This window comes from Meles meles, chromosome 11 (genome assembly GCF_922984935.1).
Source record: "Meles meles chromosome 11, mMelMel3.1 paternal haplotype, whole genome shotgun sequence".
NCBI classification, from domain to species: Eukaryota; Metazoa; Chordata; class Mammalia; order Carnivora; family Mustelidae; genus Meles; species Meles meles.
The window spans coordinates 52,850,001-52,871,266 of NC_060076.1; the positions used below are offsets into that span (position 1 = coordinate 52,850,001).

The 21,266-nt window shown below is 38.5% G+C and overlaps 1 protein-coding gene across 3 annotated transcripts in view; it reads left to right on the top strand.

The window, feature by feature from the left end:
• The window catches only part of BNC2 (basonuclin 2), a 430,229-nt gene that overhangs the window by 67,157 nt on the left and 341,806 nt on the right, over positions 1–21,266 (top strand). The window contains exon 1 of one of the 3 annotated variants that reach the window (XM_046023705.1): positions 10,031–10,131. The exons of the other annotated variants lie outside the window; for them this stretch is intronic. Coding sequence (XP_045879661.1) covers positions 10,108–10,131 — 24 coding nt within the window. The 5' untranslated portion in view covers positions 10,031–10,107. Of the gene's footprint in view, positions 1–10,030; positions 10,132–21,266 lie in introns of those variants that run through there. 3 annotated transcript variants of the gene reach the window in all.

Sequence of the window (21,266 nt, forward strand, 5' to 3'; positions counted from 1 at the left end):
GGTCCATTAGTTTGCTCGGGCAGCTTGTTTTACTAAGGAGCCCTCTAATGGTTTCTCGGCAATAATTACTATCTTCTTCATGCTATTCAACATGACAGGCACTTGCTGAAGTCCCAGCTAATATATTTGCACTCTAACCAGCCCCGATGCTGAGTTTCCTTGAGTATGTTTGGCTAAGAAATGAATGATGGTCATGTTTTTTTCCTTTGAGAAAATTTCTTAACATGGGAGATAGTCGTTTTATTTCAGATACTAAGCAGGCATGTGGTAATGTGAGTGCTTGTGAAAAATATTGATGCATTAGCTGTGGACTGCCCATTGCATGTCTCCTGTGTTAGGAGTTGACGATACTGAAACAGAGAGGAAACTTTTACAGGTTGTTTTACTTATGTAATGGTAACTACAGACTTGAGCCAGAACTAAAGAGAGGAAGAAGTTTATATAGAAGTGAGCCTTCACAACTGTCTTGAAGCTATACAATGAAGGATTGTTGCTTTATTTCAACTAACTTATAATTGGGAGACAGTATTAATTTTTTATTCATTTCTGTTTAAAGAGGGTTCTTAGAATAAAATATTTTAGCTTTTATTTCCCACTGTTTTCTCATTCAGTTCTTCGTGAAGTATGGTCAGTTTTGCTCATCACCATATTTACTTTTTAAAAGTCCCTTAAAATTTCCTAGGTTAGTATTTATGGCTTAATGAATGAGCTTGAATTCTTTTAAATTCTTCAGTAAAGTTTGTTTGCATTGAAAGGTACTGAGTATCTTGATTATCAGTAGTGTGATCACTGTTCTTGCTAAAATCTTTGGAGGATTTGAAGGTCATAAAAAGCCTTATGTGAGAAAGTACAGGAGGAAGAAGAGAGTAGCAGAGAGAAATACACAGAACTGTAGGGGTTATGCTTTGAATTTTGAAGTTGTTTTTGCAAGTGTATAGGTTTGTGGGGAGATAATTATAATCATTTTTTAGTTTCTTTCATCTAGTCAGTTCTCAGACCTCTATTTTATTGAATATAATCTCCTCTTCCGGGGAAGGATAAGAGAACATTAGCTAAGACTGAATTTTTGGCAATTATTTTTCTCCTCTCCCCAAAACATGATACAGCTGCCTGATAGGATAGTTTCTTTTTTTGTGTATCAGAAGGAAGAGAAAGAGAATTACCTTAGAAACATGTTTGAAGCACATGATGAAAATGAAAGTTTTTTTTTTTTAAACCCTCTTAGAATCTATTTTCTTTGTGCCAGGTACCAGATGTTGATGTTGGCAGTGCTTAAGAGGGTCACAGGGCATTTAAAATCACTAGGCTGTGGGGAATAAAATTCCAGGTCTGTTGCACTGAAGATTATTTAAGATTTGTGTTTACCTAGTGGTAACTAGTACAAAAGTACTCGTTCTATGTGAGCCCTTTTTAAATAGGTACCTTAGAAATACATGATCAATGAAATTGCTACAAAAGAGATTTATGTTCCAGTGGCTGTTCTTAGCTTTACCAAGGTCACTGGTTCCATTTGAGTCTCCATTTCTGGATGTGAAAAGCAGATTGCCTTTGACTTTGTTAGGCATGACTTGCCTTACTTTTAAGCTATTTGTTTCATATTAGAGGACACGATTATATACATGTATGGTTATATGTGCAGAAAAGGCTTATAAACCATAGTCAGATGATATTTCCTTTGCATCCTCCAGAAGTGGAATTTTGAGATGGAAACAGGACTTCATGCCCCACTCTACACAGTTTCTTCTTTAGGTGAGCTGAAGTTCCTTTTCTTACTGATAAGATTATATAGGAGGAATAAGCTTTCCTGGACCTTCTTAGGGTCCTTGCCTGGGTCTGAAAATTAAACTAAAAAAGCTTAACAGGAGAAAAGCATACAAATTTATTTAATGTAAGTTTTATGTGACATGGAGACTTTTGTAAGAAATGAAGACCTAAAGAAACAGACCTGAGTATTTTACGCTAGGTTTGATGAAGGGTATACAGTTGTGGAGGAAGATGATAGGGTAAGAATATGAGGTAATTATAGTAAACCAGAGGAAACTTAGCAAGGCCTGTTAGAATTCTTCTCTGCATCCCTTTTTCTTTGGAGATAGGGATACACCTTTCCTCTTGGTGTAGGGAAGGCATCTTGCATATGAAGGTTTTATGGCCTGTTTCCTGTAAGAAGGGCCAGGAGAAGGTCAGCATGACCTTCCTGCTTGTGCCATTTTCTCAGATTCCTTCAGCTTAAGATATTCAATATGGCAGCCTACTTTTTTGTGGGGGGGAGGGTGTAGTACATCCTGAACCCAGCTGGGATAATACAGTTAATAATTGCAGTGCAAAAAAAAAAAAAAATGGATTTTAGAAAATAAAGATTGGAAAAAATAAAACCAGTTTTCCGGTGAGTACCTATTATGTTCATTATAGATTATTATTTCTTCTGTTTTGGTGGGTGTAGCACTGGGAAGTATTAGATTGTGACCTTACTGAGCTTTTCCAAAGGATTTTTAAGTATTTTTTTTCTTGCTGTAGTTATATCATTAACATTTTATTCAAGAAATTTGTATTTATTTATAAATGCAGTGGAATTCAATTTTTCTAAGATACATTTTCCTGTTCTTGTCTGAAGAAACTAGTTTCTTTTTCTATAGAAAAGGAAATATTTTAATAGTCTAGCAGTCAGGAAAAAAAAAATTGGAAGAAAATAGGCCAGTATGTCATTAGTTGTTGCCTCTGAGTACTGGGATTATGACCAATTTCTGACTTTTTTTTTTTTTTTTTTAAGATTTACTTATTTTAGAGAGACAGAGAAAGCATGAGCAGGAGGGGCAGAGGGAGAGGAAGAGAGAATCCAAACTGACTCTGGCTGAACATGGAGCCCCCTGCAGGGCTCAGTCTTATGACCTTGAGATCACAACCTGAGCCAAAACCAAGAGTCAGGCGCTTAACTGATTATGCCACTCAGGCGCCCCCTAATTTGTTTCTTCATGCTTTTCTATGCTTTCAAGATTTTCTGTAGCTAAAGTATATTGCATGTAGAATCTGAAAAAAGGAAAATACGTATGTGTATTTTAACAGATTTTCACATGCCTAAGGAGTCAAACATTGCCTGTTCTATTTATTGCAGAATCTGGAACCTTGGTTCTAGGCAATTAAAAAACAAAGCCCTGGGGTGCCTGGGTGGCTCAGTGGGTTAAAGCCTCTGCCTTTGGCTCAGGTCATGATACTAGGGTCCTGGGATGGTGATGAATTGGGCTCTCTGCTCAGCAGGGAGCCTGCTTCCCCCTCTCTCTTTGCCTGCCTCTCTACTTGTGATCTCTCTGTCAAATAAATAAATAAAATCTAAAAAAAAAATAAATAAAAAACAAAGCCCTGTTGATGTTTATATAGCTTCCATAGCTACCTGCTGTTTGGATTGGAAGTACTTACACTCACAGACAACCTTGTCATGGGGTTTGCTGTTGACCAGAGGAAGCAGTTGTATTTAGGACTTAAATGGCAGAAAGGGCTCACCACTGTCATTCCTGCCACATGGTTCTTTACCCACTACTTCCCGTGTGTGTGTATTCTGTGGACATATGTTCATTATATGTGTAATGCCCATTCAGTATATTTGTGCAGTGGAAGTGGATTCACAAGGCAGTGAGAGGAATCATGGGGTAATTTCATCATTTCCTCTATCATGTTTATATAGTTTAGTGGACAGTGCAAAATGAATACCTGCCTGTGGGTGGATGCACTTAAGCTCCTCTTACAGTTTGTTAAGTCTTTAGCTTAGTTTCGAATGTTACTTCCAGTTGGGGGAACTTCTTTAGATCATAACATGCTACAGTTATTTGAAAAAATCGCATAGAAAATTGGTATTTGAGCCCAGAAGATTGCTTTGTTACATTTTAAGTGTGATCTTGGGGCTGGTACTTTTAACTTCTGAACTTTGTTGTCCTTATTTGTAAAATGGGGATAGTAATAATGCCTTCCATTAGAAACCATTAGGGGATGTATGAAATTCTTTTGTAACTCCATATACGTTTCATTTATTGATTAAGCCACTCTTGGCAGACTACCTAAATTTGAATGGAGGTGATTTGGATCACATCCCTGAGTTCACAGCCTAGAGCCAAATTGCATTTGTCCATTCTGCTTAGAAGAGGGGAGGTCAAAGATATATGGCTTTAATCTTATGTTTTTCAGAGGCTATGCCTACTCTAACCCCCATAGGTTCCATTAAAATACTCAAAAATAATTCATTTTCTTGACTTGGCAGAAATTTAGAATTGAAAGAAATTAGTAACAACCAATCTTTCCTTCATACTTCCAGATCAATGAAAGGGATTCTTGGGTCCTGGAGACCAAAGAAAAAAATCAGCAGGAATGCTCAGAGTGAATTGATGGGTTGCAGAGCTGGTAATTACTTTCATAGAGCTAAAACATTAGCTTAATACATGGAAGCTGAGTAGAGGAAAATCAGGATTTGGACCCCTTTTCCCAGGCTCTGATGGATATCCCACACTTTCCTTATGGAGGCAGCCTTCTCTTTGGTGGGATAGCTCTCCTTTCTTTCCTGGGACTTGATACGGATTTTCATGCCCCACCCTGGTAGACCTTTTGTTTTGGTTGTCTTGGACAGTTGCTGATAAATATGTATTTTTGTTTAGGTCTGCCAGCTTTCACGGTGGGAGGAAACCTCTGTCCCTCAGAGTTTTCAGCTGGATACCAGATATTGACAGATTGTGCTCATCATGGGGTTCAAATTTCTAGAATTACGAAGCTTTAGGTTTTGGGCTTTTGTTGCCAAGGAGGTTTTACTTTTATTTATTTATTTATTTATTTAAAGATTTATGTGAGAAAGAGAACGAGTGAGTGAGCACGAGCAGGAGGGACAGAGGGAGAGTGAGAGAGATTCTGAAGCAGACTCTGCACTGAGGGAGGAGCCCAACATGGGGACAGTCTCAGAACTGTGAGATCATGACCTGAGCTGAGACTAAGAGTCAGACACTTAACCTACTGCACCACCTTGGTGCCCCTAGGAGGTTTCACTTTTAAAGCTAACATGTGTTGATTGTTTATAACTTCTTGGTGTGCTGTGCTATGAAAGATGGTGAGCTCATAATGAGATTTAGTGACATGATTATTTAGTGATATGTGTTTGCCCCCAAGGGGCACATATATATTTTCAGGTGATAGTCAAATCCATAGTACACGAGAGCTCATTTAATCTACAATGCTGTCAACCCTAGCCCTTCTATTATACAGTAGAGAATTGGATATCTAGAGAGAAATAACTATTTGCAGATTATTAGAACCAAGAATGGATTTGAATTCAAGTTTTCTGGGTTCAGGTTGCTTGTTACTTTATGGGAATAAGAAAAGTACCTACCTTATGGGATTTAGAAAGAATTAAATCAAAGAAAATCTATATTAAGAATTAGGGACAGTGAGTGACATGGAATAAGACTTAAAAAAATGAAAGCTATCATCACGGTCCTCTTCCTGTTTACTTACTGTCCTCTTCCTGTTTAGTATTATTATCATTACTACCACTGCTGGGCTTTATAAGGTAGTCAGATGGTTCTTTGGTGTGTGCCATGTTGCAGAAGCCTTCGCTAATCAATGGAAACAGGTACTCAGTTTATCATGATTCTAGCTAAAGAAAATTCCACAATGTTGGGCATTTTGACTTCCATATAGACCCACGAAAAGCATTAGCAAAAGATAATTGATAATTTGTAATCCTAATTTTGAATTCTGTACATTTTGTATATATTAATGGGTTAGTAATATTTCAAACCTATGAAGCTTTATCAAATGTGATTCTGTTGAACTATATCCTTTTAACAGCAGGGGTTCTGTGGAATCATGATTCATGGCTCTGCAGTCTCTTGTACTTCCTTGTCTCTGTAGATATCTACATGGAATATGTAATATTTCAAGTATTTAAGTTTCCTAATCTGTCAGCACAGAGCTTTCATTTGGAAGACTTTAGTTATGAAATATATTCTGATGTAATTATTATTTTTTTAAAAGATTTTATTTATTTGATAGAGAGCAAGGGAGCACAACAGGGGGAAAGGCAGAAAGAGAGGGAGAAGCAGTCTCCCTGCTGAGCAGGGAGCCCAAGTGGGGCTTGATTCTGGGACCCCAGGATCATGACCTGAGCCCAAGGCAGGCGCTTAACTGACTGAGCCACGAGGTGCCATCTAATGAAATTATTTAAAAGATCAGACTTTTGAGGAATTTCTAGTGACATGGGAATATACTCCAATATGTTAGTTGAAAAGAAGTAGACACAAACTGACAAACTGTAGAGAGTATGACCCCAATTTTGTGGCACATAAGATTGTGGGGGTGCCTGGGTGGCTCAGTGGGTTAAAGCATCTGCCTTCGGCTCAGGGTCCTGGGATCGAGCCCCGCATAGGGGGTCTCTGCTCAGCTGGGAGCCTGCTTCCCCCTCTGTCTCTGCCTACTTGTGATCTCTCTCTCTTTGTGTCAAATAAACAAATAAAATCTTAAAAAAAAAAAGATTTTATGTGTGTGTGTGTGTGTGTGTGTGTGTACACACACACACACACACACACACACACACACATAAATGCTAGAAGGAAATGTACCAAATGAGAATAGCATTACCTATTCTCTGGGAAGATTAATAGCTATCTTTAAAAATTTTTACAAATAATTTTTTTACTTTACTTGGATTTACCTGCAACTCACTTCTTATACTTTATATGAATTACGTAAGAAGAAAGAAATAAAGTCAGTTTGCTTTGGTAAGAGTGACTGGTGAAAGCCTGTTTGTGTTATACCAGGTCTAACTCTGATGTATTTGTATTCAGTCTCAGGCAGTGTAGTTTCATAGAAAGAGTGTGGACTCTGGAGTCAGGTTGGTGTGGGATTCCAGCCTGCTGCCTTCTTAAGAGCTTTGGGATGAGGCACATTGCCTCTCTGAGCCTTAGTTGTCATTAAACCCGGATGCTGTCTCCTTTGCAAGGTTTCTTAGTTCTGAAAGCAGCTTGCTCTGAGAGGTGCTCGGTAAATATTTGTTCCTTTTCTCCTCCCAACTACAACTTTTAACCTCCCAGCCCCCTACCCCAAATTCCACAAGGATTAATTCAGGGAATAAAGAAACTTGGAAAAAAGGTTTAGTGTCATACTAGTATGCTCAGTGGTTTGCCTTTTCAGTCATCTTTCTACTGTAAGTCTCACATCCTTGGGAACCAAACTCCTGACCATCAGGAAGTGTCTTACTTCAAAGGATGAGGAAACTGAGCAAACCAAAATCATGGAGCAGTGTGAGAGCATGCTTCTCATCGAGAGCGTCCGGGGAATGTTGTGGAACAGTGTCTCCAGCCACCTCTCCCTGGCAGTGATGTGGAGGGTGTGGGGAGGACTCTGGGGCTGAAGTAGCATTTATAATACAGGGCTGTCTGGCCTTCCCTGAGCATTCTTTTCCCTTCCAGGATTCCTGTAATTGTCATCACATGGCTCAGTCTCCCAAATGTTTCTGGTATTGCAGTGACTTTTGGAGTGTGTTTAAAAAAAAAAAAAAAAAAAAAGCCAGAATTCTTTTGTGTCTGTTCTGTGGTATGTGGATGTGTACAGATCCTACATCTCAGGAATAAGAAACCAGTCAGATGTGGAGCCCTCATCATCATTTCTCTTGAGCCTTCCCAATTTCTTTGCTGATTCTTTTCCACCTGCCCTGTTTTAAAAGAAAAAAAAAAAGAAATAAGTGAGGGAAGATGCAGGCAGTAGTCCTCCTTTCAGCTCTAGTCAGCTGACCTTTTGGTCTCATTACTTTTGGGGACTGTTATAGAGCTTGCATCTCCTTTGGATCTATTAAAAGCCTCAGAGTGGTTGAGAGTTGGATAGTGGGTGAACCCTGTGTGGAATGATTCAAAGCCTTGGACCCTGCCTGGGCATGGAAGAAAAGGGGACATGTGAGACAGACCCTGAATCTCATCTGATAAAATTCTAATGACAGAAATTACAGCATTAATTGGCAAGGCAAGTATTAAGGTGGAAAGAACAACCAACCGAAAAGCACAGAGGGAAAGATGAGATGTGTTCAAGGAGGAGTATGTAATCCAGTGTAGTTAAAAATGAGAAAAGTTTCGAGGCGCCTGGCTGGCTCAGTCAGTAGAACATGTGATATTGATCTCAGGGTCCTGAGTTAAAGCTCTCTGTTGGGTGTGGAGCCTACTTTAGGAAAAATGGGGGTGCCTGGCTGGCTTAGTAGGTGCAGCATGCAACTCTTGATCTCAAGGTTGTGACCAGCCCCATGTTGGTTGTAGAGAGTACTTAAAATATAAAATATTAGGGGTGCCTAGGTAGCTCAGTCAGTTGAGCGTCTGCCTTTGGCTCAGAGCATGATCCCAAGGTCCTGAGATCGAACTCTGTGTCTGGCTCTCTACTTAGCAAGGAGTTTGGTTCTCCCTCTGCCCCTTCCCCAACTTGTGTGCACGCTCTCTCTCTCACTCGCTCACTCTCAACTAAATAAATAAAATCTTTAAAAAATATGAGAAAAGTTTCATGAATTTGTAATCATACTTTGAGTAAGGGTCAGTCTAATGATTCCAATTTTAGGATTAATGCTGTCTGTAAAGATGCAGAAGGAATGGCCTATGCCATCAAAGACCATAGCATTCTGAGTTTTCGAAGATACTGAATTTTCCTTCATTGTAAGTCTATAACTAAAAATCCAAATACAGGAAGATCTTGCATGGGGGTGTTTTTTATTAGATAATCTCTTATAATTTAACCTTCACTGCTTTCCTAGAAAGGCAAAAATTGTTTAGGTGGAAAGACTGCTAATTTAAAAAAAAAAAAAAATGGAGCCATTGACACAATTACCCCGTATGTTTTCCCATTCCCTCATTCCCCAAGCAGAGACTGAGTAGAGAGGTGAGGTTGGATAGGATTGCTCAACTGGATCATATTGGGAATTGCAAAATTGAAAAGAACTGACACTTTTTTCTGATTCATGTTAGCTGAGAAATTGTGCTTTTTAAAAGCTGCTTTGCTGGCTCTTACTCATCAAACTAGAAAAATAGTTCATTGCATTCTGGTGCCCCCGTTGTCTAATGTTGGAGTGTTCTGTAAACTCAGAGAGAATCAAATCTAGATAATTATGTTAACTGTTGAATTCTTGACATAAAACTGCACTTTTACAGATGTCATATGAATCTTTAAAAACAATTGAGGTCAACAGTGATGTCTACGCTGAGAACCATCCCACCTCTCTCTTTGCAAGTGTCTAGGGGTGGGGAATGGGAATAAGCAAGCCATTGATTTTAGCAATAATAAGAGATAACACATGATTAAAATAAAAGTCAAGTCGTGATGATTTTATTTATCTTGGCAATGGTTGATCTAAGAGTGGGCATGTGACTCAGTTCTGGCCAGTAATTTGTAAGAGGAAGTCTGCAGGGAGAGGGTAGTGAAAGTCTCCTGTCTGAAATGAAAAGCAAATGATGGCTTGGAATTTGGTTGTGCTGCTTACCAAGGCAGTGAGCAAACGTGAGGATGGACACTGAGATAGGAAAGGCAGAGCTGGTATCATTGACACCCTGACTACATGCTTGTTCTGTGAGAGAACTAGTTATTTAAAATCAACTGGATTTTCTGTTACCTGGGTCCAGCCTAATTTCTATCTAATAAAATGCTTCTATGCTTTATCATGCTCCTTCTATTATTTTCCTATCAGATTTGTAAAATAGTTTTTTTTTTAAGATTTCTTTTATTTGTCAGAGAGAGAGAGAGAGAGAGTGCACAAACAGGCAGAGTGGAAGGCAGAGGCAGAGATAGAAGCAGGCTCCCCACTGAGAGAATAGCCCAATGCAGGATTCGATCCCAGGACCCTGGGATCATGACCTGAGCCGAAGGCAACGGATTAACCAACTGAGCCACCCAGGCATCCCTGTGAGGTAGTTCTTAAAATCTGTAAGTCACACAATCCACTATATATCATTTAAAGTATTTTCTATTTCAGGACGTAAAAGACAGATTCTCCTTTTTGGTGGGATTGAAAACTAAACTGCCCCTTCCCAAAGCAGGTGCACCTCTGCCAGTGAAGTCTTCTTGTTGACCATCTCGTTTCACCAGTGACGGAACCTTGGTGAAGGTGTGATGGGACAAACATGTTTGCATTTGGTTTGTATTAATTTATTTTGTTTCTGTTCTTTGTAAATTGGATAGTCTTTGCTTAGCAACTTTTTTTCTGCTTTGGATTATTAGGATTGATAAGAGGAAAAAAGAAGTGTTGGGTATTGTCTAAAAATGCATTGTATTGTTAGAGAGGTTATTCAGTTTTTAGTTGGTATTCCTTTGGGCTATAAGTTTTATTTGCTGTCTCTCTTTGTTGACAGTCTTGTTGCTATATTTAAGCCCCCTCTTGCAGTATATTTTACTGTTCAGTAAAGAGAACTCACTTTATTTCCCAAGATAAGTTATAATTAGGACTGTTTGGTACTAAGACTCTATCTCACTTAATACCCCTAATGAAATACAGATGTTCTAAATGTGTCCTTCTGAATGGACTATATTTTGAGAGGAATCTACTTATTTTAGTTAACTAATCCCATTGCTTTCATATCATACATCCTTATTAAACTCTCGTGTTTCTGTTCCATATAGAATTCCTTGTGAAATCAGACCTTAACAAACAATGTTATTAACTTTCAGGGTCAGTGTTACTGAAAATGTCAATGAAATTTGTTGGTTCTACATACCTTGTTTTTATGGCACTCCTGCTTTTTTATATGCTCATGATAAATATAATTCCTTCACTATTCTTGCAAAATGAATTTTGTTTCTTAGTTCTTTTTTGGTATTTTTGTTTCTACTAACTAGCATAAAATAATTGAAGATATTGAATCCCCCCACCTACTTTTTTGGCTCCTTTTATAGTTCTCCTTAGCCCCTTGGATCTCTGGACATTGTGCATCTTTTTCCTTTTGCCAGAAAATGTCCCAATAGAACTGGATCCTATATTGAGTCATAGTGAATTGGGTTTGTCCAGTTTCTAGGATTCAGTGTTTTACCTTTCTCAATGACCATGTCCTTCTATGGTCTGAGAAAGCAGTGAAAAAGTGAAGAAGTTCTGAAGAACTTGATCTATAGAGTTATAATTTTTGAGCTCAAGTACAGGCTTTACTGCTTACTATTTGCATACCCTGGGACAAGTTATTTGCCTTCTTGGAGAGTGCTTTAGTATTATTCTTCTGTAAAATGGAGACTATAATGCTACTTACCTTGTAGGCTGTTTTGATAATTGTATAAGAAAATTTAAGGAAAAGCTCTTTTGGTAGTGCTTGGTGCACACTAAGTGTACACTTGATGTGATAGTATCTGGTTGAATTTTTCACAGTGCGTTTTAAAGTCTGTTTCTTCTTTAGGGTCTTCACAATGGCCCTGTGAAGAAGGAACTGTTATTTAACTGTATTTTATAGGGGAAGTCATAGAGGCACAGTGTCAGTTCATAACTGTTACTGGTAACTGAGTTTGGATTATAATCTGACTATTTTCTCTAATTTGTTAGACTTGACTGTGAATTGAGTTGTTAGGAAGTTGCCTTCATTTGTGATGCTATAAACTAGAAGGTGTAGATGGGAAGGGCATAAATTCCAATTCCTTAAATTTGTCTCAGTGGTGAGCCAGTTGATTAATTCTAAAATGATTATAAATACAAATAATTGTTAGTTTGCCCATTTCCCATATGCACAATTTTCAGTTATTATAGTTAAAGAACACCAGTTTCCAAAAAACACAGTTTAAGTTTCACTTATAATGTTAGCTGTGAATAATTGTATAGAAGTCCAACTAGCACACCCTGTTATTTGGTCCAGAACAGACAGCAAAGCATGTAGCTGTGTTGCTTCTTGTCTCATTATAACATTTCATAAGAATGGGTAATGCAAAAAGGGAATTGGCTGACAAAGATCAAAGTTGCAGCAAAGAAATGAAAAGTTGATAATGCCTGGAATGAAATTTAAACCACTTGCAAAGAGAGTTCTGGAAAAAATAGCTGACCGTGTAAATGTCAACACTGCCACTGTTGTAGACACTCCATACATGCAGCCAGAGGAGCTCAGCGAAGGGTAATTTGTCACAAATTAGGAAGGTAGCTGTGACTAAAAGGATGAAGACCTAACAGAGGAAAGGATGCTGGCCAAAAACCTCACGTTAAAGGAACTCCTCAGAGGAATACTGCAAGACACTAAAACACAGAGGATCAAATGTTGGAAGCTAGTTCAAACATAGAAGTGGACCCCTTCACCAAGGGATCAAAAGATGCTCATTTGGTGTTTTAAATTACACAGTGAATGGATGGCATTATAAACGACACTTGATTTTTTTAATAAAAAAGAAACTTTAATTCTCAAAGCTTTGAATACTTAAAATTACAGTATACTAAATATACGTGTTTGTTTTTCCATTTTCCTGTACATATATAGCTGATAGTTTTTAATGCTCTGACAAAACATGTTAGAGGTTGCAGAGAAATAATAATTTTCCTAATTGATGATTGAGATTGCTTTGCGTGGTTTCAGCTTGCATGGTCATTTCTGGGACTGTGCAGCAAGAGCTGCCTGTATTTTTTGAGCCACAGGGGCACTCTTCAAAGTGGTGGGGATACACTGATGCCTTATGAAACATTTATTCCAGTACGGATTCTGGAGTGTCTGCATGTGCCAGGCTGCATACACACATGTGAATAAAAGGTAGTCCTTTTTCCCAAAGATTTCACACTTCAGTTATTTGATGAAAGATCAGATTATTATGTCAAAACGTATGCCTATAATATATATAATACATTTCTTTGAATGCAGTGATAGGGAAATATCAGGCACTATGAGAGCCTAGAGGAAGGGCATCCAACTTATTAGCTTGGGAATTTGAGGGGTGGGAGAGACAGGGAGGCAGCCTTGAGGACTTAGGAGTTAATTGGGAAAAGCTATGTTAAATAGTGAGTCAGTGGTGAGAAGGTTGTGCAGGGAGAGTGCAGGACATTTGAAAAAGTTGATTTTTGCTGGAATGTGGAAGGCAAGATGGAACAGATAAACAGTGCCATGGAGGGGCGCCTGGGTGGCTCAGTGGGTTAAGCCTCTGCCTTCGGCTCAGGTCATGATCCCAGGATCCTGGGATCGAGCCCCGCATCAGGCTCTCTGCTCAGCAGGGAGCTTGCTTTCCCCTCTTTCTCTGCCTGCCTCTCTGCCTACTTGTGATCTCTGTCTGTCAAATAAATAAAATCTTAAAAAAAAAAAAACAACAGTGCCATGGAACCTGTAGACAATGGAAGAGTCCTTGGGGTTTTCCCCAATTTTTTTATATTAGGGTGGGATTTATATAGAGTAAAATGAATCCATTTTAGTGTATAGCTTGATGTGTTTGCTATAAGGCCCATAACCAGCAGCAGAGTCAAGACAAAGAACATTGATATCATCCCCTAAAATCCTCAGTGCTTCTGAGTAACTAAGCCCTCCTCTCACCCTCACAACCACTGATCTGTTTTCTGGTCCTGTGGAATTAATGCCCTTTCCAGAATGTCATATCAATGGGATTATACAGTATGTAAACTTTTAAGTCTGCTTTCTTTCTCTTATTGTAATACTGTTGAGATTCATCCATGTTGTTGCATGTAAAAGCCTTTAGGTATAAGCGGGAAATTTTTCTGGGATTTGATTGGGGAATGGATGTGAGAGGGGCAAGAGTAGAGGCAGTTACTCCAAGTTAACCAGGTTCTAATGTAGGAGAGTTGCAAAGATAGTGCTTGCTTTGAGAAGTGCGTGGGAGGTGGAATTGGTCTCAGCTGAGCTTGGGAACACAGGAGTAACAACAGATGGGGAAGAGGAGACCCTGTATTTTGGATGTGTTGAGTGTGTGAGTGTGGGATTACCTTGAGGTGAAGCCCAGCAGGAGGTGGGCATGTGAAGAAGTTGATTTCCCCCCTTTCTTATCCTCGGGTTTTTGCCAAATCCAATTTGCTAAACATTGACCTTGCTTGATGAAAGGGCTCCCTGTTCTGTTCATCCTACCACATCATCATGAAAAATTTGTTTCCAAAGTCTTGTTTGGCCTATTGCACTGTTGTTGAACAAACTTGTTGTTTTTTAGAAGAATGTTTTTACCAAATAGTATCAAATAACACCATTCATCTGCATTTAGCCATTGTTTTCCAGAGATGACTATATAAATGTTTCTAGAGAAGCTGTGGTCCTTGGAGCTGGATATCAGAGTTCAGTAGTCATGAACCACCCACAGGTCAGGGATTGTCTTTTGTTCTCTTTTCCATCAAAAGGCGTTCTCTTGAACTATGTTTTTGTAGGGTGCTACATTTGAACCAGTTTGAACCTTATGGGATGGAAGTAGTGATGAAGGAACACAACATTATCTGTATTTAAGATGTGGCTGACTGATTATTTTCTGTGTAAGCTCTTGGTTCAGTGAAGATCCTTAGCCTGCATCCAAACTAATGGGAGAATTCTGTGCTTCATGAATGTCTACATCTGGCCTAGGAAGGGAAGCGGTCCGGGAAGTGGTGGGCAGTTGTTTGCCCCACTGATGAAGAACTTTTCAGAAAGGTGATTTGCCACACAGTAGCCTGTACCGGAAAGGTATTGCCTACAAAATTGGCTCACGGCCATAATTATAGCTAACACAGCATTTTATAGTCAGGACAGTTCCTTAAGGTAGGTAATATATTTTTTTTTTCCATCTCTTACGTGTGGGGAAACTGGAGTACAGAGAGATCAAGTAACTTTCCCAGAGTCAGACAGCTAGTTCTGGTAGAACTGGGATGCAAAGCCAAACCATGTGGCTCCAGAGTCCATACTCTTTGGTATACCATGCTGTTCTTAGAGTTTTAGAATGCTAACATGGGAAGGACTCACGGGAATTAATTTTTTCCTCACTCTTCATTTTATAGTTAAGATCAATGCAGGCTAGAGAGGCTCTGATGCCTCACTCAGGATCATGGAGAGATGGTGGAGGCAGAGCTAGTTACAGGGCCCTTGCCACCCTCACAAATTTTATACCTTTGTCTTGGTTGCTTGTTGGTTTTGTATCTGTGAAGAATAACATTGAAGTAGGCAGACTGGCACAATTGGTGTTTAATTCCATCCTTTTCCTTGGCCTCCGCTCTCTCTTGCCTGGGAATGTACTAATTGGCTCTCTTCCTGGCCCCTCTGTTACTTTATTATTCCCAAGGGAGCTTGGAATCACCATTACCGATTTTGAGCCTGTCCTGTTTGATCATTGTCTGATCTTTGCTCTTTCCAATCTCTTTTCAGTAACAATTAGGGAGGGGAGAAACTCTCCAATCAGCTGGGTGAGAATTGAGTGTGGGGATGGGAGAGGGAGAGGGGACTCTTACAGGATTGAGATTATTGCACGGCAGATCAAAGACCTTCCCTTAGGGGTGCTGCCCTTTGTGATTTTGCTCTTTCTGCTTCACCAATACCTACCAGAGTTTACCCCTCTATATTCCGTGCAGCGCATCTACCTGTCTGCAATTGGAATTCAGAGCTAGAAAGACAGTGGCAATGAATTTGCTTGCCCCAAATACTTACACACATGGAACAGGACATCTGGGAGAGAAAAGGGAGCCATGCCATAATAGTTTACATTTCATATTCGTTTTGGGGCAATAAATTAATTTTCTTTAACATTTGTTAATCTTTCTTTTATAAAAAGTTCTTCATGTAAGCTTATTCAAATAGAGACTCATGTTTTTCTTCTGTTTCCTCCTTTTTCCCTCCCTTCCTTCCTTCCTCCCTTGTATAGTGGGTCCTTTGTGTGTAAAAATTTAACTCCTGATCTCATCTCTTCCACCCAGAGTGAAGTCGAATATTAGTGTATTATGGTCATCATTCTCCAGTGACTTACTCTTTCTCTACATTCTCTATAATTAAAAATGTCCTTCTCAATTTCAACTCAAAATATCTGAAAAGACTCCTTGTTTACTTAAGAGAAAGCAAATTTACCCAGGTAAGTTCCCATATGTTTTCTGTAAAAACTGGCACATACTTCCTTTGTATTTTACCCCTGTCCAATGAGATTGTTACAACAGTAATCAGCCAGTCTAAGCCACTCATCTGTTTTTGCCTGCATTTTCTTGGGCAATTTTAACTACTTCGGTGCTGTGCAGGAAAGTTTGCTTCCTCCAATTACACAGAAGTGCCAGATTCCTGAGGTTGCCACCTTCCGTTCAGTTTCCTCAGATGGCCGTTGAGCCCTAGGACTGTTCTTCTGCATAGAGGTGCATTACCCTTCAAGGACCTGGGAAGGGCCCCAGCAAATGTGCTCACGTTGTCATGTCTTTTTCTGAGGTTTGCTTATGTTTCTTGTTCTTTCTCTTTTTTTTGTTTAATTTTTTTTTTAAAGATTTTATTTATTTATTTGACAGATAGAGATCACAAGCAGGCAGAGAGAGAGAGAGAGGAGGAAACAGGCTTCCCGCTGAGCAGAGAGCCCGATGTGGGGCTCGATCCCAGGACCCTGGGATCATGACCTGAGCCAAAGGCAGCGGCTTAACCCACTGAGCCACCCAGGTGCCCCTCTTGTTCTTTCTCTTAAAGAGGGTCCTTGAAAGCCTATGAGCTGTAGGTCTTACCTAACCTGGAGCATATGCTCTTGAGTCATCCAGTCAAGAAATACAAAGCAAGAGCTCTATCCCCTTAGTCACCTGATCCAGTGGCTTTCTCTGTGGACTTCCCATTCTTCTTTTAATTCTTCTACTTGTGGTCTCTGGAAATGTGGAACTGCTTTTCATCCACACTATCAGAAGGTAGAAGCCACAACAGAAACTTTGCCAGAGAGATACTTTAAAGCTTAGACAGTTGAGTTTTACATGGCAGTGGACACAGATTTGCTTAGTGGACAGTTGTTCTGGGCAAAGGTGAGTTTAAGGTCCTAGTTCTTTCTCTAACACACGAGCATGGGTCATCTTCAGGAAAATACACCGGAAGCTGTCTCTGTGAAATGCACTGTAATGTCAGCTTGTACATAGGAACCTTAACCAACCTCTGGAAGTGCCCATTTTTTTAGGGTCTCACAGGCTCAGATACCTGAGTGATCATTTTCTTCCTGTTTCCTCTCCCCCTCCTTTTGCTGCCAAATCCTGAAGATATTTTAGTTCGCATTGTCTCTTAGAACTGTCCTTTCCTTCAAAAAAAAAAAAAAGCCTTCCTATGATTACTGGGAGTCGAATGGGAGTGGTGATTTATAAAGGGAATTACCACTCCTTTACTCCTTTTTTTTTTTTTTTTAAAGATTTAATTAATTTGACAGAGCACAAGCAGGGGGAGTAGCAGGCAGAGGGAAAGGGAGAAGCAGGCTCCTGCTGCGTTTGGAAACCTGCTCAATCCTAGGACCCTGGGATCACGACCTGAGCCTAAGGCACATGCTTAACTGACTGAGTCACGCAGGTATCCTTCCAGACTAGATTTTTAAAAAAATTATTGAAAGGTGCTTTGTCTTATTTATTTTCAGTGGTGGTAGGTGTTGCAAGTACTCAGTGAAAAAGTAGCACCAGATTACTACAAAGAATTTTGGGAACAACCCACTCAGCAAACGGAACCTTTATTATCTGTGTTCCCCACCACACTGTGGGCAACTCTAAAATAGGGGCTATGCTCTTTGAATCTCCGGGGCTGGGGACAGTGCTGCAGCAGAGTCTCTTGGACTAAAAATATAGTCACATTTGTTTCTTACTCCTATGATGCTTTCTTTCATTCTTTAAGTGGGATTTTTCTTTTGATATTAACCAAGAATTTTGAATTTGTGTCGGACTTACTGGAAAAAGAAAATCAACTACTGGTTGAGGTGTCACTAATCACTTTGTATTTGAAATTTTAAATTAAAATCTGATGTTTTTTATGTATCAAAGAAATTAAAACTTTAAATGAATATTAAAATTTATATGTGGAAAATTACCAGTGTAACTTTATCTAGTTGGGTGAATGCATAACCAAGGTTAGAGATGATCTAGTTTTAACAGAACCTTTATTTTTGACTTAAACTACCTTAACATTTCTAGACCTCCCTGAAGGAAGATTGAATACAGCAGTGCTATAAATAAAGTAGAGGTTTACTTTGTGAATTCTTTTTTTTTTTTTAAAGATTTTATTTATTTATTTGACACATAGATCACAAGTAGGCAGAGAGGCAGGCGGAGAGAGAGGAAGGGATGCAGGCTCCCTGCTGAGCAGAGAGCCCCAGGCGGGGCTCGATCCCAGGACCCTGGGACCATGACCTCAGCCGAAGGCAGAGGCTTTAACCCACTGAGCCACCCAGGTGCCCCTTACTTTGTGAATTCTTAATTCAAGTTTGTTGTATACCTTTGATGATCAAGTGCTAAGTAAATAATACAAAGTAGTCTATATTGTTTGAAGCTTTTATCAGCTCTACCCAAACCTTGAACCTAAATCTGTGTTAAGTGTGTCTTGGTGGTGCCTGGCTGGCTCAGGTACTAGAGCATGCTACTCCTTATCTCAAGGTTGAGTTCAAGCCCCTTGTTGATATGGTATAGAGCTTACTTAAAAAAAAAAGTCCTAAATGGTATAATTATTTCATAGATAGGCAACCTGAACTTTGGATAAATTTGCAGACACTTAAACCCTGTAATATACAGGAAAGTAAGCTTAACTATAACATAAGCATAAGCCATTATGATTTGCATAATTTATCTCTTCAATATAAATATTGTACTCCTATAGTGAAATTGCTGTCCTAGAAGTCAGATTTTGATTGTCTGAGTATTTGTAGAACTGGAGGAGGTTTTAGGGTCATGTTTATGTTTAGATTTAATTTGAATGGTAAGTTAAGATTTATGGTGAGCAGGGTACAAAATGTTTTATTTACTTTTTCTAAGCTTATGAATAAAAAAGCAACATCTGAATCTGATCTTTGGGAAAAAAGTTCAGGACATACAGTATAATTCTATTTTAATTGTTTACCTTAATTGTACCTTATTTCTGTTTATTTGCAAATGGTGTATTTAAAACATTAACATATTTAATACCCTGTGATTGGATATATTTAACTTTCTACTAAACTCATGCTTTAACATTTTCAGACTCTGAGAACAGGAATACATAAGACCTGTCTTCTGCTTGTATTACTGAACAAACTGATGTTTTCATGACATAAAACACACACCCCTAGTTTACTTAGAGTAAACATGTGTAACAGTTAGGTATACTTAGCTTCTGTGACAGGATGTTTATTTCTTAATTCATCCATTAATACATAAATTTTTTTCCCCAAAAATATTTATCAAGCTCATACGCTATGCTACAAAGTATAGTTGATGTAGTGGTGAACAAAACAAAAACATTTCTTTCTTGACTTCATAGTATCTTGGAGTCTGGTTGGAGAGAAAAATGTGAAACCAGGCAACCATAGTATCTTGTGATAAAGGCTTTGGAACGCCAAGGCCAGGGTTCCATCAGCACACGCAGTGCCGGAGACTTCTAGAGTAAGTGACACCTCTGCCTCTTTATTCTTCAGAGTTAGCCTGGGGAAGTGACAGGTTCTAGGAAGTGTGGCTAAAAATGTTCCTGGCACAAGGAACAACACTGGTAAAAGCCCAGAGTAAAGAGAAAACTCGGCATATTGCAAGACTAGTATATTAAAACCTTAGGCAGTAAAACTCAGATAATCAGAACTGTCACTTTGGGGCAGAACATTTTTCATCCTTACTTTGATGAGAAGATGAGAAGTAACTACAAATTTGTTGTTTGATTCTTGCCCCCCATAATAGAAATACTTATTTATTTTAGAAAATGTGAATTGTAACTAACAAATATTTAAAATTACTCATAATTTTAACACCTAGTGATAACTTTACTTGTGATTTTGTAATCAACCTTCCTGATTTTTTCCACTGCATCTTTGATTTTATAAAATTGAGATGACACCAAAAATGCTATTTTGTAACTGACATTTTGAGCTTATATAAAAGTTATAATTGTTTTCATAACCTTGGGGGTACTTGTTAAATAAATTCAATGGCCATATAGTATTCTGTCATGGACCATTATTTATTTATAGAGCCCCCATTTTTGGAAAGATGTGTTGTTTCCAGCGTTTTGTTATTTTAAGTATTGCTGCAATTAATGTATTTTTATTTAAATTTTTAAATCCTTCTCTATTTCTCTAGGGTAATAAAAAGGTATGTCCTTTCTACTGTGCAGGTGCCTTTTTTTTTTTTTTTTTTTTTTTTGGTATATATTAACTGCTTGTTTACCATCACCATCCTGAAAATCAGTCCAGCCCTGGCAACATGAGTTCTTGAACCTAGATCTTCAGATCTTTGGCATTTAGACCAGTACTTTCCAAGATACCTGCCTGAAGAACAAATTTGGAAATGAATGCCATTACATCTATATAAATAAAAGCATAAGTTGAACTTGATGTTATATGGCTGGACATGAAATGTAAGGCTAGTGTTGGTACATCCAGGGTTTTTTGTTTTTGTTTTTTTAAAAGAGTGCCCACATATCTCTAGAAATGATTCATCCAGGGAATTTTTTTTTAAATATCAGAATTAAATCTTTTATAGGGAATGTTCTTTAACTGTATGATTAAATAACCTTTCTGTCAGTGACTTGGAATATTATCTTAGTATATAAATACCTTTGTGGAGTTAAAAATCAAAAGAAAAATGAACGTGTTTCTTGGGTAAGCCTTTTTTCTTAAAGATGTCAAGAGGATTGATTCATATAGAACCATATGGAAGATCCTAATAGGAACCACTTGGCTTACAAGAGTTTTGTTTTTTTGTAGATTTTGTGCTGTTTCAGGGCTGAAATCCTGTGTCCACCTTAGCACTGAGCACATCATACTCAATAAATATTGCCCAAAAAACACTTAAAGAATAACAGCTTTATTCAACTGTAAGTCACATACACATCAGTTTACCTATCTATGGAGTGTTTATTGGTTTCAGTGTTTTTTAGTGTATTCAGAGTTGTGTAACCATTACAACAATCAATTTTAGAACGTTTTTATCACCTCAAAAGGAAATTTATACCCTCCAGCTATCATCCCCAACACTGCCCTCCCCCTGCGGCTGTAGGCAACCTCTGACCTACTTTATATCTCTGAATTTGCCTATTCTGAACATTTCATACTAATAGAATCATACTACATGTGGTATTCTGTGACTGTCTTCTTTCACTTATATAATATCTTCAAGATTTACCCATGTTGTGCCATGTGTCAGTATTTTATCTCCTTTTTTTTGTTGCCAAATAATACTCTGTTGTATGTATAAATCACATTTT